The sequence below is a fragment of the Coturnix japonica genome, unplaced genomic scaffold, assembly GCF_054131305.1.
Source record: "Coturnix japonica strain WE unplaced genomic scaffold, WE-NBRP24 Scf049, whole genome shotgun sequence".
Lineage (NCBI taxonomy): Eukaryota > Metazoa > Chordata > Aves > Galliformes > Phasianidae > Coturnix > Coturnix japonica.
The window spans coordinates 1798409-1821091 of record NW_028188952.1 but is presented as its reverse complement, the minus strand read 5'-3'; the positions used below and the strand labels follow the sequence as shown (position 1 = coordinate 1821091).

General features: G+C 57.8%; 5 protein-coding genes across 12 annotated transcripts; 3 read left to right on the top strand and 2 right to left on the bottom strand.

The window, feature by feature from the left end:
- Nucleotides 1-39: 39 nt before the first annotated feature.
- KLHL11 (kelch like family member 11) lies at nt 40-5660 on the top strand. Of its 8 annotated transcripts, XR_014940839.1 has the most exons (6): nt 40-551; nt 632-1360; nt 3059-3095; nt 4535-4589; nt 4686-4790; nt 5068-5205. XR_014940839.1 is itself a non-coding variant. In XM_085532618.1 (5 exons), the coding sequence occupies exons 1-5, from the start codon at nt 79-81 to the stop codon at nt 5095-5097; spliced, it is 1374 nt and encodes a 457-aa protein (XP_085388744.1). In that variant the 5' UTR covers nt 40-78; the 3' UTR covers nt 5098-5660. The 8 variants fall into 8 exon arrangements, 6 of the variants coding, with proteins under 6 accessions (XP_085388744.1, XP_085388745.1, XP_085388746.1 ...); XM_085532618.1 differs by lacking the exon at nt 4535-4589 and having other exon boundaries at nt 5068-5660; XM_085532619.1 differs by lacking the exon at nt 5068-5205 and having other exon boundaries at nt 4686-4912.
- KLHL10 (kelch like family member 10) lies at nt 5085-8724 on the bottom strand. The gene is made up of 5 exons (XM_015885737.3): nt 8222-8724; nt 7533-8022; nt 6709-7326; nt 6058-6207; nt 5085-5497 (listed from the first exon to the last, which is right to left on the bottom strand). Exons 1-5 carry the CDS (start codon nt 8407-8409, stop codon nt 5189-5191), a joined length of 1755 nt encoding a protein of 584 aa, XP_015741223.1. The 5' UTR covers nt 8410-8724; the 3' UTR covers nt 5085-5188.
- Nucleotides 8725-8860: 136 nt separating this feature from the next.
- NT5C3B (5'-nucleotidase, cytosolic IIIB) lies at nt 8861-12876 on the top strand. Its single transcript, XM_015885741.3, has 10 exons — nt 8861-8901; nt 9025-9167; nt 9271-9369; nt 9708-9777; nt 10024-10070; nt 10474-10559; nt 10676-10765; nt 10891-11053; nt 11690-11890; nt 12116-12876. The coding sequence occupies exons 2-10, from the start codon at nt 9165-9167 to the stop codon at nt 12224-12226; spliced, it is 870 nt and encodes a 289-aa protein (XP_015741227.1). The 5' UTR covers nt 8861-8901; nt 9025-9164; the 3' UTR covers nt 12227-12876.
- Nucleotides 12877-13018: 142 nt separating this feature from the next.
- FKBP10 (FKBP prolyl isomerase 10) lies at nt 13019-17857 on the bottom strand. Its single transcript, XM_015885738.3, has 10 exons — nt 17571-17857; nt 16425-16570; nt 16066-16255; nt 15791-15936; nt 15527-15716; nt 15171-15316; nt 14801-14990; nt 14544-14686; nt 14245-14408; nt 13019-14036 (listed from the first exon to the last, which is right to left on the bottom strand). The coding sequence occupies exons 1-10, from the start codon at nt 17762-17764 to the stop codon at nt 13851-13853; spliced, it is 1695 nt and encodes a 564-aa protein (XP_015741224.2). The 5' UTR covers nt 17765-17857; the 3' UTR covers nt 13019-13850.
- A 738-nt stretch (nt 17858-18595) lies between these two features.
- P3H4 (prolyl 3-hydroxylase family member 4 (inactive)) lies at nt 18596-22402 on the top strand. The gene is made up of 8 exons (XM_015885739.3): nt 18596-19080; nt 20161-20310; nt 20554-20725; nt 20788-20916; nt 21017-21162; nt 21245-21328; nt 21500-21635; nt 21716-22402. The coding sequence occupies exons 1-8, from the start codon at nt 18616-18618 to the stop codon at nt 21724-21726; spliced, it is 1293 nt and encodes a 430-aa protein (XP_015741225.2). The 5' UTR covers nt 18596-18615; the 3' UTR covers nt 21727-22402.
- Nucleotides 22403-22683: the final 281 nt, after the last annotated feature.

The window sequence follows — 22683 nt, the reverse complement described above, 5'->3', positions numbered from 1 at the left end:
CCATTATCCCCGCCCGCCATCCCCAGGGGGCAGCGCAGCGCCACACGGAGCCGCGCATGCGCACAGCGGCAGCCCGCCATGTCGGACAAGATGGCGGCGGCCGCGGCGTCCCCTCAGCCGCAGCCCGGGCCCGGTCCGCCGGCGGCCGAGGAGGATGGCGGCGGCCCGCGGGGCTGCGGAGCGGACGGGGAGGCGGAGGCGGAGGAGTTCGGGTGCCCGGCTCACTGCTCCGACCTGGCCTGGCGGCAGAACGAGCAGCGCCGCCACGGCCTGTACTGCGACATCACTCTGGCGTTCTGCGGGGGGCGGCCCGGCCCGACCCGTGAGTACCGCGCTCACCGCTCCGTGCTGGCGGCCGCCACCGAGTACTTCACGCCGCTGCTGTCCGGGGGCTTCGCCGAGTCGCGCTCGGGCCGCGTGGAGCTGCAGAAATGGAGCTCGGAGGGCGGCCCCGACCCCGACACGGTGGAGGCCGTCATCGGCTTCATGTACACCGGCGCCATCCGCGTCAGTCCCGGCAACGTGCACGAGGTGCTGGAGATGGCCGACAGGTGAGCGGGGCGGCGGGGCCGGGCCGGGCCGGGCGGGCGGCAGCAGCAGCATCTGACCCGGAGTGTGGTTCGTTGTGCAGGTTCCTGCTGACCCGGCTGAAGGAATTCTGCGGGGAGTTCCTCAAGAAGAAGCTGAACCTGTCCAACTGCGTGGCCGTGCACAGCCTGGCACACATGTACTCGCTGAGCCAGCTGGCGCTGCGGGCGCAGGACATGATCCGCAGGAACTTCCACAGGGTCATCCAGGACGAGGAGTTCTACACGCTGCCCTTCCACCTCGTCAGGGACTGGCTGTCCGACCCCGAGATCACGGTGGATTCGGAAGAAATCCTCTTTGAGACCATCCTGAAGTGGGTGCAGAGGAGCCCCGAGGAAAGAGAGAGGTACTTTGAGGAGCTGTTTAAGCTGCTGAGGCTGTCGCAGATGAAGCCCACGTACCTGACACGCCACGTCAAAGCCGAGAGGCTGGTGTCCAGCAACGAGGCCTGCGTCAAACTGGTGTCGGACGCCGTGGAGAGTCACGCCCTGAGGTCTGAGAACCTGCAGTCTGGTAACCTGCAGCATCCCACCTGCCCTGCCGCGCTGCTGCCACGGTTCGGACAAAACATGGATGTGATTATGGTGATCGGAGGCGTGTCGGAGGGAGGAGATTACCTGAGTGAGTGCGTGGGGTATTTCATCGATGAAGATAGGTGGGTAAACCTGCCGCACATACACAACCACCTCGACGGGCACGCTGTGGCTGTGACAGAGTCGTACGTTTATGTGGCTGGCTCCATGGAACCGGGATTTGCCAAGACTGTAGAAAGGTATAACCCAAACCGAAACATCTGGGAGCAGGTCTCAAATTTAATAACCAGAAAACACTCATTTGGCCTCACCGAAGTTAAAGGAAACTTGTACAGTATCGGTGGACATGGCAATTTCAGTCCTGGCTTTAAAGATGTAGCTGTGTATAATCCCGAGCAGGACAAATGGCACAACCTGGAGTCAGCACCAAAGATCCTTCGTGACGTCAAAGCTGTTTCTGTAGAAGACCGGTTTGTTTATGTTGCTGCTCGTACCCCTGTTGACAGTGATAGTGAAGATGGATTGAGGGCGGTTATTATCAGATACGATGCTGATACAAGGCAGTGGCAGGACGTAGAGTCTCTGCCGCTCATTGATAATTATTGCTCTTTTCAGATGTCAGTTGCAAACACAAACTTCTACCATACGGCATCCTGCTGCCCCAAGAGTTACCCCATAGATAACGAGGAAGCCAAGGTAAAGATCTCTGGCAGGGCCTCAGATGAGATACTTGAAAGTTTACCCCCAGAGGTCCTTAGCATTGAAGGGGCAGCCATTTGTTATTATAAAGACGATGTTTTCATCATCGGGGGGTGGAAGAACAGTGATGATATTGACAAGCAGTACAGGAAAGAGGCCTATCGCTACTGTGCTGAGAGAAAGCGCTGGATGCTTTTGCCCCCCATGCCTCAGCCTCGCTGCAGGGCAACAGCCTGCCATGTAAGGATCCCCTTCAGGTGCTTGCAGGGCACACAGAGGTATCCCATGCCACAAAACCTGATGTGGCAGAAAGACAGAATTAGACAAATGCAGGAAAGACAGATGCAGGAAATACACCGACACTCTCTGAGCTTACGAAGGATGCCACGCTCACAGATTGAGTGCTGAGTTCTGGGCTGTTGCTCTTATGAAGGTAGTTTAGGAAATACTGTGCTAAACCATTTTGCAAGGCCTTTTATGTCTTTATAAGGCATCGGGATTAGGTTTGAAAGGTAAAAGTGGCATCTTTTATGTACTTAAAATTACAAAGATGAGAAATTGAGGATGAACAGGAATTGAGAACCTGAATCCAACAATACTGCTTAACAGTGCCCAGGAAAAACCCACTTTCCTGTACCAGACCGAGACACAGATCTTTGTTTTCAAGGATTTCTGTAGGGTTAAGTCTCTTATTACAGTTCTCCTTTGAAAATCAGAGAACTCTCTCTAATAATTCAGTGGTTACATTTGTGTGTGCTGAAAGCACCTGCTTTATTTGCACTTAATATGTTGACATTCCTTTGATTCTCCTTCTCAGTGACTAAACTCCACATGTAATTGATGTTAGTGTACTTGGCTTTCTCAAGTTGGAGGCGAGTGCAATAGTTGGTAACTACATACGGAAATGAAAGCACAATCTCTCTTTGTAGAGTAACTTCAGGATGTTTCTATGTCTATTAAATGTTTTGTGTCTGTATGTTGTAGAGAGGCTGCAGAGATCATTTGGGAATGGTTGATTGGGAGAACATCAGACGCTTTGCAGGGCGTTGCATAGTTTGAGCTGTGAAGGAGCTGTGTTGTGTCTGGTTCCTGAGATAATTCTCTGGTGCTTTTGACGTGGGCAGCTTCTTTTAGACCGGTCTTCTAAACAGCTTTTGCTTTTTGTTTTGTTGTGTTTCTTTCTGTTCGTTTTGTACTGTTTAGCTTTCTGAACTGATACTTCTCATTTTCCAATTCAGCAGGCAACCTAGATCATATCTGACACACTGGGTAAGGGTAAGTCTCTCGATCTCATAACGTGTACAGGTTTCTGTGGTGTGTAATATCCTTAATGCTCCACTTAGTTTACCTGCCACTTTGACATCAATAACTGGTCTTTTTGCAATGGGAGAATAACCCGGCCTTCTAAAAATGATCTTGAAAATCTAACGGTTTGTTTCAAATTACTTCTCAGTGTTAACCGTCCTTTATTTGATTTGCCTGTTAGATTCTGTGCAGTGGCAGATTAAATTGTGCAGTTCTGGTTTAATGCAAGAGAGGGAATGGTTGAACTTACTCACATTTCAGGCTGGTGTTCAGTAATGAGCGTTGCCAAATCAGCTCGTGCAGGCCCTTAAGGAAGGGGTTAATCCATGGGGTTTGGCTCTGAGCTCTTGCAGGTTTGGCTGGAGTAGGTTAAGAATTACTGCTTCTGCAGGAGGGTTTGTGAGTAGACTGTGTGCAAATCCCTCTAAGCAAAACTGCTGTCTGCACTCATCAGGACTTCAGTCTGCCATACAGGCTATCTCGTTTCCTAAAGACATTCCACTCAAAAACACCAGAACAGCCAAATATCTGGGCAGTTTAACCTGTGAATGCCAGCCATGGTTCTGTATGTGATGCACTGTATTTGTGTTCTGTTTGCATGGGGAGTGATGGCACTGAGGACAGCACTGGTTTGCTCTAACTTATGCAAGGCCAGTGTTGTGGAATTTGTAAGTGTTTGGATTTTTATAGCCTTGGCTGTAAGTGGACCAACATTATACAGTGTTTAACTGACAAGTCTTAACTATCTGTTGCCTCACCTGTAGGTGCTGAGGAGTTGAATCTGGCTGTAATTTAGCTCACTAACCTGTGAATTGTGTAACAAATGCATTCTGGCCCCTGACTGCTGTAGCTTGCTGAGTCTTTGTTTAAAAAAACCCTATAAGCCACAGCTTGGGAATCCTTTTGTGTGTGTGTGGTGTGTTTAGCACTTCAAGGCTGATTTCTGTCCTTGCAAAGGAACATCAGGTGGTTTTCTTCCTCCCTAAGACAATCATTCCTCTATAGCTGTACTGAGTGCCGCAGAATGCATGTTTCACATCCTGTGTCTGCTCAAGGGATTAGTGAAGTAGGACACGTGCTGCCTAGCACTGCGTGCTCCCTGCAGTCATTTCTAGGTAGGTGCCATATATGTACATACTGTTTTATAAGGACTTGGATATCTGTTACTATGCTAGTTTTGTATATATTTTTATTAAGATTTCCCCACACACAGTAAGGTGTTCTTCCAGAAATAGAGAAAACATGCCAATTTTCCAGCATGCTTTATAAAAAATTGTCCTAGGTTGATCGCTGTCAACAAATGGGGTTGCAAAGAGTAGCGACTCTTAGGTTATTTTTACCACAGCATTGTAATCCTGCCTTGTAACTCATTGGGCTTAAACTGTGGGATGGCTCGGATCTATTTTCAGCTGCGCCCAGATATGAGCGGTATCTCCAGTCTGAAGTGGATGTCTGATAAAACAGGTGCTTCTGAGGATCTAATCCTATCACTAATATGAATGTAAAGCGTGGAGCTACTGAGATGTTTGAACACCATTAATAGTAAGATACTCCTCGTAGGTCCATGTCGCTGTGGATCACAGCAGCTGTGCTCTCCTCAGTGTTAATGTAGACTTGAAGAGAATGCTTGGGCAAGCAGCACTCCTGTACTTAACTTCCAGTAAGGTAAAGTAGTATCTGTGTTGGAAGCACTCCCACTGTAATGTTCTTCACATAAAATACACTGTAATGGTAGGGTTTATTGTAAGAAGTGAACTAATGGAAATAAACCTTCTATTTCTCTAGCATTCTGTTGTGCACCGGGCCCTGTCTTTGGTTTTGAGCTGTTAAACAAGGTGTTGCCAATATCTCTGGGTCACGTTTGGGGATTTTTTGTGCCATGGAATGAAAGTTTCAGTTACCGATGATTCTTTTAGTGAGAATCAATCCTGTTTTCTTTCAGATTAAGCGAATACATTCTTTTGCTGCTTAGAAGACTTTATTAGCTAAGTGGAGCTGGTTCTGCAGGCAGGGGACTGGGTGAAGAAGTGTCTGTGACCCCACCTTGCTGTGAAGGCTCCACACTAATCCCTTCTGGCAGCGTAATCCCCGACGTTGCACAGCCCTGGCACCACGCAGCAGCTCAGAGCACTGCGGTACACGCTCATATCCTGAGCATCGAACCACTCATCAGCTTTTTCATCATAGCACTCGACGTTGAAGGTGGTGGCGTATCCGTTAAAGCCACCGACCACAAACAAGAGATCGTCCACCACTTCAATGCCAAAGTTACTGCGAGGATTGAACATGGTGGGGACAACGCGCCACGTGTTGGCAATTGGGTTGTAGGCTTCCACAGTCCGGAGCCGGTTGACTCCATCGAATCCTCCTACCTGTGAATGGCAAAGGTACAGTGTTGAAAGAGGCCTTTCCTCTCTTGCTGAGGCAGCTGAATCATGCTGTGCACATGTAAGATTTTAACGTGTCCTACTTTGCTGACGTTACTTTGAGCTTTGCTGAGAGCAGGGGGTCAAAACACGATGCTTTCTTATTGCAGTCTGCTCCCTTGTTTGTACTGGAGCATCCAAAGGTATTTTTGTCAGACTTGATATTCACACTGGGCTTAAATGCAGTGTGTGGATAAGCAGGACCGTGCAGCACTGCACTGCTCAAAGCTTTTAGCAGCAGCAGAATCATTTCTCTGCTGCAACTCTTTACATGTTGCGTGCTGATTCTTTCATAATGAAAGTGTGAGGATGACAGTATTCTATGAGGGCATTGCAGCTATTATTGCCTTCAGCTTTCATCCCTAAATCTCACTTAGTAAGTCAGTGGCCACTGTGAAGATTAGTCTGGGAAATGCAGATTAACAGAACTTCACTCCATTAATCAAACAAGCACGGGACCAGTAGTGCTGGGTGCCATTACGGCCGAGGTACCGCTCCCATCTTACCGCATACACTTGGTTTCCATATGCAATCACACCTACTCCACTTCTTCTGCTTCTCATTGGGGATATCAAGGTCCACTGATCAGTTCCAGCATCGTATACCTCAGCTGTGGATAGGCATTCGTTTCCATTGAACCCACCGCATATATACACCTGTACACAGGGGGAAAAGAGCTGAGCAGGGTGGCTGTGGGTGGGAGAACGTGCTGAGGGCAAAGTGGTTGGAGTGTTTTTCCTTAAGGGGATGGTCCTCGGGGCAGTGGGATTTTAACCCTTCACCTCCTGAACTGCATGAAGCACAGCAGCAAGCTGGCTGTTGGCAAGAGGCTCTGAAAGAGTTTGTTGCTCCTGTCTGCGCTTCTGTGCCACTAAGATTCACCTCTTAGCTTTATATCTGGAGCTCTGGGATCTGGTGAGTAAAGCTTACATGAAATTTCCTTCCTCTATTTGAAAAGATTGGTGGAAAGGAGCACCTGTTGTGTTTCTGGCCCCCACAGCTCCCTGTCTAGATGAGGAGCCCTGGGCAGTGTTTATCCATGGTGTAGCTCAGAGGGAGGCTGAGCTCTGTCAAACTGCCCCAGCACACCCTACAGAAGAGCCCTGCACACGGAGCTTCAGCCTCAACTGCTGCCATGAACATCCCCGGCCTTTTACCTTGTCATACAGCGTGGTCGCACCAGCATCGCTCCTCTGCTCGTGCATGGGAGCGATCAGTGTCCACTGGTTTGTCTCTGGCTCGTACCGCTCCGCCGTGTTGAGCCGCGTGTAGCCGTCAAACCCCCCCATGGCGTAGATGAAGTCGTTGAGGACAGCGACGCTGACGTAGCAGCGCCGTGAGTGCATGGGAGCCGCCTGGTGCCACGTCTTCCTCACCGGGTCGAACTTCTTGACGCTGTTGAAGTAATCCACGCTGTCGAAGCCTCCGATAACGTAGACGAAGCCCTTGAGGAAGGCGGTGCCGTGGTAGGCGCGGGGGCTCTCCTCGTGGCACGTCACGTTCACCCACTTGTCTGCGCGGGCGTCGTACGTCTCGATGGCGTTGGTGGGGCTGCCTCCACTCCAGCCCCCGATAGCAAACAGGATGGAGTAGGGCAGGCGGGGCCGGGCCAGGGGATTGATACGGTCAGGGAGCAGAGGGTTGTTGGTGTTGAGGTTGTACATGGCTGTCAGCGTGCTGATGATGATGGGTTTGCACTCGTTGTTGTCCTTCACGTAGTCGTGTGTTTTGACTTTGTTCATGAAGTGGTCCGCCTCCATCAGTGCCAGCCGGACCTGAAATGGAAAAGGGGGTTATTGCTGATGCTTTGTATTCTGTTATCTTTAGTGGATGGGTCTGACACTGGATGGTTTGCATTTTGAGCTGAGGCTTATGAGAATACGGCTTTATTACGTAGCAGCACGGGCAGGCTGTGAGCAGTGCCACGAGGCAGCGGTGTTAAGGATGGGGCTATGGCAGAGCTGGAGCCAACCCGACCCACCTTGCTAAGCAGGATGGGGATGTGCTGCTTCCTTTGCCAGGGGTCGTGGGTGATCCATTTCAGGATGGCATCGAATACCACTTCCTCCTGCTTCACGTTGAGTTCATCCTTCTCAATGATGTCCGTCAGCTCGTGGATGGAGAGGTCTAGGAACTCCGTGGACACCTTGATCAGCTCCTCGAAGTTGTGCAGGATGAACATGTAGGCTGTTTGCCGCAGGCTGGGGCAGTGGTAATAGTTTGTGAGCCGGCAGATGCCGATGCAGTTTTCCAGGCACAGCTGAGATTCCAGGAACTCACAGCACAGCCTGATGATGCCCATGATGTTGAACTGGTCCGCTGTGCCCAGCAAGCTTTCGACATTTTCAGCAGTGATGGCTACTGTCCTGGTGTAGGCGTACTCAATAACGAGCTTCATCATCTCGGGGGAAATGCCGGGGATTTTATACACCACCTTCTCCGTGTTGTTCCAGCCACTGGTAAACAGAGCCCTGCCAAAGAAGGAACAAGAAGAAAGAAGGCAAAGCAATGCAGGAGGAAGAGATGGCTTTTCTGTGTGACTCCCCACCCCGCTGTGCCATTCACCCTCCTCCCTGCACCAGGTTGGGGCTGCAGCACCGAAGGCACCATGGGATGACCGGGAAACGCTGCTTGTCCCCGTTCCCACTACAGAGCATCCCAAGCACCGACCTGAAGTAATGACTGCAGCTGCAGAGGATGTTCTTGTGCGCGTTGAACTGACAGCCGTTCACGTCGATGATCACATCGCAGAGCTTCCCCTCCAGGCGGAGCTCGTTGAACACCTCGCAGGCCATGGCGCTCATCTTCCTCTCCATCAATGAGGCGGAGGAGCCGCCGTGCCCCCCGCTGCCGTCCATGTCGGAGCCCGGGCCGGCGGGAGGAGCTGCGCGGGGGCCGCTTTCGTCTCGTCCACCTACATCTTGTACGGAACCCCCCGAGGGGGCTCTGGAATCGGCCCCCAGTGAGGTCACACTGCAGGAGCTGGGCGTGCTCCGGGCTCTTCATGGACCCCCCCACCCCGCACCGCGATGAACCGCGCTGTGCTTTTGGTCTGGGCACGTTCCAGTAACGCTCAGCTCCAGGGCCCTGCAGGCGGCTGCCATTAATCGCGGTGCGGTGCTGGCCCAGCCCCGACACGAACCGGGACGCGGGACGACGGAACATCGCGGCCACGCAACGGGGAGGCGGCGCGGGACGGGAGACTTCGGAACCTTTCGGGGCCCTTCGGAGCGTTTCGGTACCGTTCGGAGCGGTTCGGCATCTTCCGGAGCCATCGGGCCGCTCGTGCCTCCACGCGGCGGTGCCCGTGAGCGCAGCGGGTATTGCCGGCTGGGGCTGCGGTGCTGCCGGTTGGTGCTTTGTTTGGGGGGGGCTGTTTGTTTTGGGGCTATTTGGGGCGGCTCCGAACAGCTCACGCCGAGTCGTTGTGCTTTTTCTTTTCCTTATCTTTCAATTTCGCTTTCCGCCTCCAGAGCGGCCGGCGGAAGAAACGCAACCGCGGGACCCGCCCCGGAACGCGGGGACCGAACAGACCCGGGCAGCACCGCGTTGATCCGCCCCGAGGCTGCGCGGCACCGGCACGGAACGGAACGGAACGGAACGGCACGGCGAGATGGTGAGCGGGGCGCTGCGCTGCGGGAGGGGAACGCGGCGGAGCTGCGGGGTCCGAAGCTGCGCTGTGTGTGTGTGTGTGTGTGTGTGTGTGTGTGTGTCCGCAGGTGCCGGAGCTGCAGAAAACCACGGTCCGCATCCAGCAGCCGGAGCGTGTCATGGGGGTCATCAGCGCCATCAAGGAGCAGGGCAGCAGCAAACTGCAGGTACGGCCCGGCTGCTGCTGAGCTGTGCTGTGCTGTGCTGTGCTGAGCTGTGCTGTGCTGTGCTGTGCTGTGCTGTGCTGTGCTGAGCTGTGCTGGCTGCCTGCTTCCCTCTTATGCAAGCTATAAACATTAGCCAGAGCTCAAACGTGGCCCTGCATGCACAGCAGTGAGCCGGAGGGATAGGCCTTGTGGTGCTGATAAGGCTGCTGGGGTGGGTGCCCGGTTGTGGCTGGGTGTGCTGTGCCCCGCTGTCAGTGCAGCCCTGCGGTGTGTGTGGGATGTGCCTGCACCCAGCAGGGCGCTGGGTCACAGCACTGTGCCTTTCTCTCACCCTTCAGGTCATCTCTGACTTCGACATGACGCTGAGCAGGTTTGGCTGCAATGGTCGGCGCTGCCCCACGTCGCACAGTGAGTTCAAGCCCCACTATTACCTTGTGGCCCTTCTGCTTTCTGTGTCTGTTCTGTGCCACAGCCCTTCTCCCAGCAGCCCGAAGCCAATGGCAGGAGGCAGCTCCTGGTCTTTCTGCTCCAGCTTTGCCACCAGGACTCTTGGATTTTCCTTGTCTGTCTCATGGCAGCACCCTGAAGCTCTCAGCTCTTCTGTCTGGGCTGTAACACTGTCTGGGCTGTAACACTGTTTTGTTGTCTTTGCAGATATCCTGGACAACAGCCGTGTTATTAGCGAGGACGGCAAGAAGAAGGTGGGTGTTGCTTCCTGAAGCTCAGCTGCTGTCAGCCATCACCATGGGGCTGTTCAGTGCACGTCAGAGGGCAAAAGCCACACGGGGCTGTCAGGGCTGAGAGCAGAGCGAGGTCCCCGGCTGCATTTCAGCCAATGGGAAAGTTAAAAAGAGAAAAGTAATTTGCATGGTTAGCAGCATTTGTGTGCTGATAAGAGCAGGAAGGAGGTTTGTGTGCCCAGATGAGACCCAGCCGAGCTGTCACACGTGGCTCAGAGATGCCCGGGCTGGCTCAGCACGGCTGCTCGGTGAAGCTGTGTGTCTGTGTGTGACTGCGATGCTTTGGGGAACCCAGAAGTGCTGGTTCTGCTGTTTAAGCTCCATGTTCAGTCTGAGTTCTTCTTTCTCACTTATAACGTCCCAGTTAAAAGATCTGCTGCAGCACTACTACCCCATCGAAATCGATCCCAACCGCAGCCTGGAAGAGAAGCGTCCCCTGATGGTGGAGTGGTGAGTGCAGTGTGAAGGTTTCACCTTCCTTTAGGCTGGCAGCAGGACCAGGAAGCGTCTGGCTGTTGTTTGTCTGACAGCCTGGATGTGATGCTCACCTCGCTGCCCTTCTCTAGGTGGACCCGGGCCCACGAGCTGCTGACACAGCAGAAGATCCAGAAGGGAGATATTGCCCAGATCGTCAGGGAGTCGGATGTGATGCTGAGGTACCCGGGGCCCTTCCCCTCCCATTGCCCCATTGCTGCCCACATCTCCAGGGCCTGCAGGCAGTCAGGGGGATGCTGAGCTGGGAGAGGGGAACGTGACACTGCCATGGATGCTTCTGTCCTAGGGATGGATTCAATGAGTTGTTTGATCAGCTGCATAAATACAATGTGCCCATGTTCATCTTCTCTGCTGGTGTTGGTGACGTCCTTGAGGAGATTATCCGTCAGGCCAACGTCTTCTACCCCAACGTCAACGTGGTGTCCAACTACATGGACTTCGATGACAGTGTGAGTGTGCAGAGAGGGGGAGGGTGGTTGTGTTGGTGCTGAGGGCTGCAGTGCCATTACAGTGCTGGGCTTTGGGGAGGGCGCAGTGTTGGCCCTGGGAGGGTCCTGCAGGCAGAGCAGCAGCTGCTCACCATCCTGCGGGCTCCTCACCCGTCAGACTGACTCTTGGAAGCCAGAAGTGGGCTCTGTCTGTAGAGTGTGCTCTGGGTTGATGCTGGTCCTCACCCAGCCCAGATGTGTGGTCAGGATGGAGTTAACAGAAGCATGAAAGGTCCCAGTTCTCATTAGCAAATGGCACAGTGTGCACAATGAAGCCCTCTGTTCCCACAGGGCTGTGCTGGGGCAGTCAGTGCTCAGGGACTCCTGCCTTCTGCAGGGGCCACGCTGTGCCCTGGGGCTCCTTGGACTTTGGCTTCCCGTGGCCTTTGAACAGCTCCAGGGTGGCACAGAGCCTGGTCAGGGATCTCCCAGGTCCTTTGGTGCTGTTCTGTGGGCTTGTCCTGCAAAAGGGGATCGCTGGGCACTGCCTCTGTGCATTCTGGGGCTCCCAGGGGGTGCTGCAGTGATGGGGTGCTGAGGCTGCAGCACAGCGCAGGGATGGCTTTAGGGATCAGCTCACTTGTTCCATTTGCACAGGGAGTCCTCAAGTGCTTCAAAAGTCCCCTCATCCACACCTACAACAAGAACAACAGCGTGCTGCAGGGCACTGCCTACTTCCAGCAGCTGAGCACACGGACCAGCATCATCCTTCTGGGGGACTCCATGGGCGACCTGACGATGGCAGATGGTGTTCCCAGTGTGGAGAACATCCTCAAGATTGGCTTCCTCAACGACAAGGTGTGTGGGGAGCAGCCGTCCTGCTCCTTCCAGCCCTTCCCAGGCTGAGTGCCCACTGTTGGGCTCTAGGTTTGCATAAGGGCCCTTGGAGCTCCTGGTGCACTTTGGGCACAGTCAGCTGGTTTTGTCCCCTCTTCTCTGTAGCATCAAGAGGTGCAGGGTTGTGGGTATGGCACCTTCGTTCTCAGCTGTTCACAGTTCTCTGCTCTCCCCTCCTTGCTGCAGGTGGAGGAGCGGCGGGGGAAGTACCTGGATGCCTACGACATCGTGCTGGAGAGCGATGAGACGTTGGACGTGGTCAATGGGATTCTGCGCTACATCCTCATGGAGACATGAGCCGGGCAGCAGCGCCCCGACCCGGCCCGTCAGCCACGCGCTGGGATGATGAGCACCCTGAGCAAAGCTGGACGGGTGTGCTGGTACCTGCCTGAATCCATCCCCGAGCCGGGGTGGTCCCTCTGCCCCAGCTGTTGTGTTGCATCCCAAACCTCACGGCTCTTCTGGTCAGTTCAGAGCTGATCTGGAGCGAAGCAAGGAGCCCACCCTGCACCCTGCGTCCCACTCAGCCTCCAGCAGCATCGGGGCCACAGCAAACATTCATGTTCTGGGAGAGGCAGTTCTGTGCTTCTCTCCAGCAGCTGAGCGCAGAATCAGGGGCCATTTGCTGTGGCTTGAACTGAAGCTGTTCAGTTTTAGTGCATTCTGATCTGAGGAAACAAGCACTGCTGCTGTTATCCTGTTTTCTGTGGCCCCGAAATGCTCAGGCTGAGCCCCGGCTGTGGGGAGAGCAGGGCTGGGTGGTCCCATGGCCGCAGGAGGTGGGTGCTGTGGTGCTGTGATGCTGTGGCTGCTCTGGGTTTCCATGGGCTCCAGCCCCAGCCCTCACCCCGCAGCTCACTCACCACCTTCCACACCATGGGCTGCTCAATGTCACAGTGGGCAGTGCGGATCTCCTCCGCTTTGTTGGAATAAATTCATTGACTGAGTCTGCTGCTCCTTTCTCTCCTGCCCACTACAGGTCTGAAGTCCTGCTCTGCTCCGCACACCCAGGTGAGTTCTTCCTTGCGCCACCGGGACAAACAGGAACAAATGTTCCATTGCAAAGTAACCGACACAAAGGGAAACATCTTGGAAACCACTTGGAATTATTTATTTGGTGCCACTTGGAAGTCATTGTTTGAAGGTTTGCTCTGGCCCTTTGCACAGTTCTGCTGGTGTGATTTTTCTCTTTGCAAGGTCAAACTGTGCAAAAGCTTCCAGAGCTGCTGGGAAGGTGGTGGGGATGTGCTGGGCACGAACCTGAGAGCACCGAGTTAATGGGCTGCATTTTGGCATCAGAACCAACCAGGGCTGATTTCTTGCGCCCCCCGGCAGCTGTTGCAGTGAGGAGGATGAGGAGGGTCGTCCTGCTGCTCCCCGAGGCAGGCAGCCAGCTCTGCTCCCAGCTCTGCAGCAGGTGGAGGGGGTAGCAGTGCTGTGCTGGGGCCCTGAGCCACCTCCAGCTCCTGGGAACTGCAGCAGGGATGGCAGCTCTGTTTCTCCTTTAAAGGAGCATGTATTTAAAACTAACCCAGGACAAACAAAAAATCCCTAAACTACAGTAATACTGCAAAAGAGGCGGGGAGAGCTGCCCTGTCCCTGCGTGGGGCCGACAGGCTGTGCAGTCACTGGCTGAGGATGAAGGAGCAGAGAGGTCAGAGCTGGGCTCGGGGCTGAGCTCAGGACATGGGGAGGTGGGAGGGCAGGGAAGGCCCTGGGGGGCCGTGCTGGCCGTGCTGAGATCAATGGGTGCAGTGCAGAGGGGTGGGGGGATGCGCTGACCTGACCCACTGCAGCCCCCACAGCCGGGGCTGCTTCCCACCTCCCTGCATGAAGTGCAGACTGTGATGTTCTGCCGTGAGGAACGTCAGGAAAAAAACAATCAGAAAATGGCAGGAGCCGTCCCAGCCACGGCTGCTCCTCACAGCTCCTCGTGGACCTTCTCTCGGTCCTCATCCGACTTCAGCTTCAGCTCCTCGGCCGTGATGCGCCCGTCCTGGTTGCGGTCCTGGTTCCCAAACATGTCGGCGATGACTTTCTCGGGGTCAGAGCTGGGCATGAGGCGTCCCTTCCCCTCTGCAACCTGGGTCTTGATGAAGGTGGAGAACTGCAATGGGGACAGAGGATGGGATGGGACACAGCACTGCACACACAGTGAGGGCAGCCCCCTTGTTCCCAGCCATGAGTTCTGTGTCAGAACATCCCTCCTGCCTGGCCCCAGCACCGGGACCAGCAGCGTCCTTTGGGTGCTGCTCCCTGGGTGGGTCCCTTTGCCCTCCATGTCCCCCCAGCCCTTAAGCCTGCGCTGTGGGCACCTCATCAGCGGGGATCTGCCCATCCTTGTTGAGGTCCATCTGCTCAAAGAGGTTCTCAGGAGGGTCCCCGTGCCAAATGAAGAGGTATCCTTCAGGAACGCCCTCCTCCAGGGACATCAGCTCCACCTCGAAGCGCAGCACTGCGCTGCCGGGCACTCCCCGGGCTGAAAAGCAATGAGAGCTGCTGGGGGGCTCAGAAAGTCTCTGTGCAGCAGTGGGAGCTTCCCCAGCAACGTGCAGGAGCCCCGCAGGGTTACTGAAAGCCCCCAGCGCTGTGGGCACCGCTGTGCCGTCCCTACCTCCATTCTCTCCATGGCCCAGGTGCGGGGGGACGATGAGCACCCTCCTCTCCCCCACACACATGCCCAGGAGGCCACTGTTGAGGCCCTCAATCACCTTGTTGGCCCCCAGGGTCACCTCCTGGGGCTTCTCGTAGTCGTGGCTGTGGGTGCACAAAGAGAAAACTCCGTGGTCCCGTCAGGCTGCGCCCCACAGCTCCACCCCGCGCTGCCCACAGACCCCACAGCCCCCACCCCAACGCAGCCGACCCACGCACGAGGAGAAGAGCCGCGTGCCGTCCAGCAGGGAGCAGTTGTAGTGGTAGCGGATGAAGTCCCTGTCGCGTGCGGTGACGTTGCAGCCCTCGGGACGGTGCACGGTCTCAATCTCCACCGGGTCGGCCGGGTTGTGGAAGTCGATGATGTGGACGTCGAAGATGAGAACAGCGGAGCCAGGAATTTTGTTCCCTGGAGGAGGAGCAGGAAGAGCTGAGCAGGAGGCACAGAGCTGGTAAAGCCCTTCTTGCTGCTGCCGCAGCTCACAGCACCCATCCCCTGCTGCACCCAACCTTTCTGCCCCATTGCAGCCCTGCCTGCAGGGCTCCCCATCAGAGCCCCCAGCAGTGCCCATCCCCTGCAGCCCCTTACCCACTCCGTTCTCGCCATAGGCCAAGTGTGGGGGGACCACCACCCGCCTGCGCTCGCCAATGCAGACTCCTTGCAGGCCCTGGTCCATGCCAGGGATGATGTAGCCTTTCCCAATGTAGGTGTTGTAGGTTTGGTTACGGGAGTAGCTGCAGCAAGAGACAAACAACAGAACTTTCCACACGCTCGTCCCCCACTGCACCAAACCTCCTGCAGGGATGCAGCAGGCAGGTAAAGTCCTTTTTGGCCCATTTAATGCTTCTTATTGCCCTCTGCTCCCAGGTCCCCTGGATACCCCAGCCTCTCCCTGCAGCCACTGCTGGCCTTGGGGTGAGTGTGAGCATCCCCCCCCCACACACCTGGAGTCAAAGAGCGTCCCATCCATCAATGTGCCATTGTAATGGTAGCGCACAAAGTCCCCGGTCACAGCTCTGCGCCTGCAGGACGATGGCACCTCCAGGTGCTCCAGGGAGACGCCGTCCTTGGGGTTGTGGAAGTCCACCAGCAACACACTGAACACCAGCGAGGCCTGCGGTGGGATCACGGTCCCTGTGGAGGGGATGGGTCAGCCCACATGGGGGTCTCACTTCCCGGGCAGGGGCAGTGGGTGATGCCCAGCTCACCGTAGCCTTTCTCCCCATAGGCCAGGAATGGTGGGATGATGATGTTCCTCTTCTCCCCAGCGCACATGCCCAGCAGCCCCTGGTCCATGCCCTTGATCAGCCACCCAGTGCCCACATACGTATCGTAGGTGCTGTCTTTGCTGTAGCTGATGTGGAGGAATGAGGAGAACAGCTCTGGGACCGTGCCAGGCAACCCAGCCCGGCAGTGGGCTCCCAAAGCCACCCCCTGGTCCCCACCTCCCCATCACCCGCTGTGGTGAGCGGTGTCCCCATACCTGGAGTCGAAGGGGGTTCCATCCAGCAGGGTGCCATTGTAGTGATACCGCACAAAGTCTGAGTTCTCCACCGTGCGGTTGCAGTGCTCAGGTTTGGCCAGTGTGGTGATCTGCAGCTTGTCATCCTTGTTCCAGATGTCCAACATCACCACGTCGAAGTACAAGGTGGCGTCAGGGGGAATCAGCCCCGCTGCAGTGGTGGCGGTGAGGACAGAGCACATCAGGTGAGAGCAGGGTGAGGGGCGACCAGTGCTAATAACACAACGCTCTGCAGCACATTCAGCACTGCTGAAAGGGGCAATGAGTCGCCCTTCCCCACCACCGCGTGGGTTGAGGACCCCCAGCCCCGCAGCCCTTACCCACGCCGATGCTGCCGTAGCCCAGGTGGGGTGGCACGATGAGGTGCCGCCGCTCATTAACGCACATGCCCTGCAGCCCGCGGTCCATGCCGGTGATCAGCCGCCCCACGCCCACCACTCCAGCCACCGTGGCTCCTCGGTCGTAGCTGTAAAAGGACGGAGCCGTCAGCACCGCGAGGCACAGCGGGGCTGCAGATACCCCCGGTTCTTGAGCAGCCCCCGTTCATGGGGCTGAAGCTGCGCTGCCTGGGGGAGACACCCCGGGCTGTGGGCACATGGGGGTGGAGGGGCCGGGGGCTGCTCCCAGCTGCTCCCCACATCTGGCACAGCAGCGTGGCACGCAGGGCTTCCTGCCGCCTCCTGACGATTCCAAATGGCCACATCTGCAGGGAGGAGGAAAGGAGGCAGCCCGGGCTTCATTTGCAGGCTGCACATTTGTCTTTATTTCTACGTTTTTAGACTACAGGCTCTAAGAAGCAACTGGGGCCATTTTGGGTAAATGGAAATCCTTCGTCCCCCATAAGGTGAAGTGGATGCTTCTCCTGGCAGCGTGCTGCCATCCTCGGGACAAAGAGTTATTTCAGCAGCAATATTTTAGCAGCTCCCATCGCTCTGGGGCTCACAGCAGCAGCAGAGGCAGCTCGAGGTCCCTTTGCTTTCTCTCCCATCCATTTTTTGTGATAAAAATTGCACTGGAGCCCTTGGGGGATCCCTTTGGCTTTTAGGGGCTGGAGAACGCCCGCCGGGAAGTTTTTGTTCTCGTGCTTTGCTGGGCCCCCACCGCTGCCCCCACCGCTCACATCGCTGCCAATGGGGCACAGCCCCACAGACCCCCGGGGGCAGCGCAAGGCCGAGAACAGCCTCGGAGCGGCTGCTGCTGCCACGTCTCAGCGCCGCTGCCCGCATTCCTCCCGCACGGACACGTCCCGAGCGCAGCGCGGCTCAGCGACCCCCCGTCCCGTCCCCCCCCCAGCCGCTTCCCCCCCGGATGGTTCTCCCCGCATCGCTGCGGGGCCGCGCACAGCGCAGGACGGGGATGGGGAGCGGGGGGGCAGCGCCGCCGGCGGGGGCCGTGGGGGGGGGGGCGGGGGTGTCCATGCGGAGTGGGGGGGGAAGGGGGCAGCGGGAGCGGGCCGAGGGCTGTACCTGGAGTCAAACTTTTTGCCATCTTTAAAGGTCCCATTGTAGTGGTAGCGGACGAAGTCCCCCATCTGGGCCTCCCGCAGGCAGACCTTGGGGATGTAGTAGCGCTCTATCACCACGTCCTCCAGCGGGCCGGGGTCGCTCAGCCCCAGTGCCCCCAGGAGGCTCAGCAGGAGCGCGGCGCTGCCCGCGGCCATGGCTCGGAGCGGCGGTGGGGGGAGGCGGGAGCTGAGCCCCCCCGGCCCGGCCCCGCCGCGCTTCTGTACACGTGGAACGGGCCCGGCCCCCCCGGCCCCCGCCCCAGCCCCGGGGCGGTGATTCCTTGCGATGGGGCGGGTTGAGGCCGCGGCGCAGCGGAGCTTCGAGATGGAACTTCAAAAACTTTCCGTTCTTTGCGGGCCGTCCTTTGTGCGGAGGGAGCGGCTTCGTGCAGCGCCGGGTCCTAACGCTGTCTGCGCTGCCGCTCCGCTGCTCGGGCTCTGGCTTTTGGGGAGAGTAAATAGGGGTAATTAACGCCCTTACGGCCAACCCCGACCGCTCCTCGGTCTGCTGCTGCTACTGAACGGCAGCGATCACAACCCCTGTAACAGACTGTCACGGATCGGAGCAGCACCCAACGCGCTCCTCCACGTGTCCCCCCCCCAAAAACAACCCATTGGGGGCTGCGGGAAGAGCCGTGTGTCCGTTGGGACATGGGACGGGCCGCGGTCAGCGCAGTCGGGCCGATCTCCTCGAGTTCAGCCGCAGCCCTGAGCTCTGGCACAGCGCAGGGACCCGCCTCGTCTGACCGCATCCAGCGGCGAAACCAGCCGGGGGGGGGGAAGAAGCAGCGCAGCGCAGTGACCACGAGGGGACCCGGACACCCCAACTCCGAGCACATCCCAGGGATAATCGGCATCGCTCGGAGCCAACTCCGCCCTGCGCGCAACGCGCAGCGCAGCACTAAGACCCTGCGCTCCCGACGCGCACCGCCCCTTCCTCCCCCCTCCCCCGTTCGCCTCCTGCGCGGAGCGCTGCGCTGCGCGGCCAGTGCGCGGCGGCGGCGGGGATGGGCTGCGCGGCGCTGGCGCTGCTGCTCCCACTGTTGGCTGCGCGGCTTTGCGCGGCGCAATACGAGCAGTACAGCGTGCGCGGATTCCCCGCGGCCGCGCTGGAGCCGCTGCAGCGCGCCTACGCGCGGGCTCTGGCGCAGTACGCGGGCGCGCAGTGGGCGGAGAGCGCTCGGGCTCTGGAGGCCAGTCTGCGGCTGCACCGGCTGCTGCGGGACAGCGAGGCTCATTGTCACCGCCGCTGCGCAGAGGGGGGACCCGCGGAGGAGCCGCTCGCGGATGGGAACCGCGCGGAGTGGGAGTGGGAGCTGCTGCTCTTCGGGCGGCTGCTGCGCCGCGCGGGATGTTTGCGCGCCTGTAAGCGCGGCCTGCCCGTGTTCCAGCTGCGCTACCCTCCCGCGCAGACGCTGCGCGATTTCCAGCGCCGCCTGCCCTACCAGTACCTGCACTACGCGCTCTTCAAGGTGAGGCGGGCGCGCAAATGCCGCGCAAAGTCGGGAGAGGCGGGGGGTGGGGAATGGGGGGCTGCTCTGGGCTGGGGGTGTGGGCGTCCCCCACCGCGCACCCCCCACATCTCCTGTACCCCTGTCCGGCACCCTCTGCCCTACACTCCTATTCACTCCCCTCACCCCGTGCCCCCCACCCTGTATCTCTCACTGCCACCCCCAGACCGTGTCTCCCCATCCCCACATCCTGCTCCCACATCTCTCTGCCATGTGCTCTCCCCTCCTGCACTCCCCATCTTGCACCCCCTTTCCCCCCCATCTCCTCCATCCTGCTCCAGCAGCACCGCACGTCATCACCAGCAGGATATGAGGAGCGTGATCAGGATGGGACCCGTGTGGCTTTCCTCCCCAGCCCTGCATTGCCCTGATCTCCCCCCTCCCACAACCCCTGCTGGGGGTTCCCCAGATCTCCCCATGTCCCCCATCCCTCTGTGGGTGCAGACATCCCCCAGCACAGCTCTGTGGGTGCCCCTGGTCCACACGGAGAAGTTTTCCAGGCTCATATGGAATTTGTGCAGCTCTGCTGTGCCTACATTCTGCTTCTGCTTCAACGCCGCTGCCCCGAAGGCCCCTGGGTGGGTGGAACATTGCCTGGGGAGGGGGACACGGGGCTGTCCCAGCTGGTGGAGCGTGGCTGCTTTGCTCCTCAGTGCTGTGGCCCCACTCAACCCGCAGCGATGAGGAATGTCCTGACCTGGATACTTAATGCATTTTCCTCTCGGTTGCTCTGGCTAAAATCCATTTAAGGGACGGTTCGTCCAACCCCTCCAGCTTTGCTTCTCGGAAGTTGCAACCTGAGAGCTCGTAGAAGCAGCAGCAGAGTGGGGGCAGCTGTCGAGCTGGCAGTGGGTCTGACAAACCCATGCCACGTGGGTCGCTGTCAGAGGGGCTGCACTGTCCATCAATGGGATGTACCTGCCCTGCCCACACCTGCCCATCCTTCCTGCCAGTGAGCGATGGGTGTTGGGGCTGCCCCATCCCGGGAGAACATCCCAGCACCGTCCCTGCAGCCCCACACACCACCCCCTCTCTCCACAGTCCAACAAGATCGAGAAGGCGGTGTCTGCTGCTCACACCTTCCTGCAGAAGAACCCCAAGCATGAGATGACCCTGAAATACCTGAACTACTACAGGACGATGGTGGATGTGGATGAATACCTCGTGGACCTGGAGGCTCAGCCCTACGAGGTAAGGAGGGGACAGGCCGGGGTGGGAGAAGGAAGAGGAGCATCCACAGGGTTGGTGTGTGCCCAGCAGAGCCCCAGCTCCCCCACCTTCCTGCTCCAAAAAGCATCTCTGGGGCTGGTGCCAGGGATGGAGCTGTGTCTGCCAGGCACAGAACAGCTCTGGGGGCTGAGCCATCTGCTATGGGGCTGGGCACGGGGCCTGGAACCCAGCAGGGAGGTGAGCAGAGCCCTCTTGGTCCCACAGCCCATCTTTGTGCGCTCAGTGAAGCTGTACAACAACGGGGATTTCAGGAGCAGTGCAGCTGACATGGAGCAGGCTCTGGCTGAGTACTACAAGGCGTACGAGGACTGCCTGGCTGGCTGCGAGGGCGCCTACGAGCTGCAGGAGTTCAAGGACTTTTACCCGGCCATCGCAGGTAGGTGGGCACTGGACGGGGGGGGGGGGTGATGCGGGGCAATGGCTGACACCTGTTCCCAGACCACTATGTGAGCGTGCTGCGCTGCAAGGTGGGCTGTGAGGGTGAGCTCACCCCCAACGTGGGCGGCTACTTCGTGGAGAAGTTCGTGGCCACCATGTACCACTACCTGCAGTTCGCCTACTACAAGCGTGAGTGTGGGCTGGGGGCTGGGGGCCTGAGCCCCTGGGGGGTCCCAGGGCTGGGTGTCACCCTCCATGTCACCCCCGTGTCTCACTCTGCTCCTTGCAGTGAATGACGTGCGGGATGCGGTGCGCAGCGTCTCCAGCTACATGCTCTTCGACCCGGATGACGCGGTGATGCAGCAGAACTTGGTGTACTATCGCTTCCACCGCGAGCGCTGGCACCTGCAGGAGGAGGATTTTGAGCCCCGGCCGGTGAGAGCCCCCCCAGCCCCTGCCATGGGGCTCTGCTCAAATGGGGGCTGACGTGGTCCCCGCTCCCCCACCCTGTGCCCAGGAAGCCGTGCACTACTACAACCGCACAACTGCGCAGAAGAAGATGCTGGAGTTCGCCAGGCAATACCTGCAGGCTGATGATGAGGTGGGTGACGGCCACTTCTGGGGGTCCCATGCAGGTGGGGGCTGTGGGTACCTGTGCAGTTATACAGACAATAGGTGAACAGATATTTTGTACAAAAGATTATCATGATAGAAATATGATCTATGACATGCTATCCATGGTCTATCTATGCTGTCCCACCCTGTGCTGCAGATGGAGGTGGATGATGGAGAGGACCTGCAGGATCTGCCTTCAGACGGCGAGTTTGAGGGTGAAGGGGACTATGAGGAGGGATTCTTCGCAGAGTGGTGGCAGGAGCCCAACACCAAGGGGGACAAAGCAGACGAAGGTTCCTGACTGGGGACTGTGATGCAAAGCTGGAGGGGGGCTGCTGCTGCATCCCAGTGTTACCATCCCCTCTGTTTGCAGAGACGCTGTGATGTGCCAGGAGAAGGGGACTCTGGCCCTGACGGAGCAGGATGGTGGTGGCCGAGTGGTGCCATTCCGGGGCCTCCAGGCTGCAGGCTCTTGCTCCATGCACGGGAACACGGATTCACTGGGAAGGGCTGATCCTGCCCAGTGCTCCCAGCAGAACTGCCCCATCTACAGGGACATGCTGCCATAATTCCCATCGGAGGAGCAGCCGCACCACTGTGCCACCACCTGCCTGGTGCCCCCTGAGCCCCCCCAGCCCCGATGTCCCTGGGAGCCCCATAGCAGCGCCCCATAGCAGCACTGAGATTTGCTGTGCCCCTTCATTGCTCCCCCAGGAGCCACTGACCAGGGGGCCAACAGCAAACCCCTGTGCTGCCTTATGGGTTCTGTGCACGGTGCTGGTTCTGGCAGCAGCCCACCCAAACCGGCAGCTCCCAGAGCCGCCCCTTCCCCCCGTCTCGGTGCTGGGTGCTGCTCCTGGTGCACGGCATCCCTGTGCCACTGCACCCCGTCACCACCTCTGCCCCACAAGTGCCTTCATCTCTCTCCCAGCAGCCCCCAGAGCTTTAAGCTCCATTAATTTAATACTTCCCATCTCACTTTTATATTTTTCGCTCGTTTATTTTGTATTTTAAACGTTCTGGTGCTGAACTTGGAATAAAACCCGGTCCGCTCTTTTGACGGCCGCCTCTGCCCGGAGCAAATCGGGACGGACACAAGTGCCATGAAAGACCATGGGGGGGGGTCGGTCGGGTCGGGACCCCCAGGCCGGGCGGCGGGCGGCCGGTGGTGCAGCCACGGCGCTGCTTTGTGCCTGGCGGCCGTCGAGCTGTTGGCAGCACGAGGCTCCGCCGGGACTTGGCTGCGGTGACTGAAACCGAGAGGCTGAATCACGGCGTGAGCCGCAGGCGAGGGAAGGGACGGGATGGGGCGGGACGGGATGGGATATTATGGGATGGGAT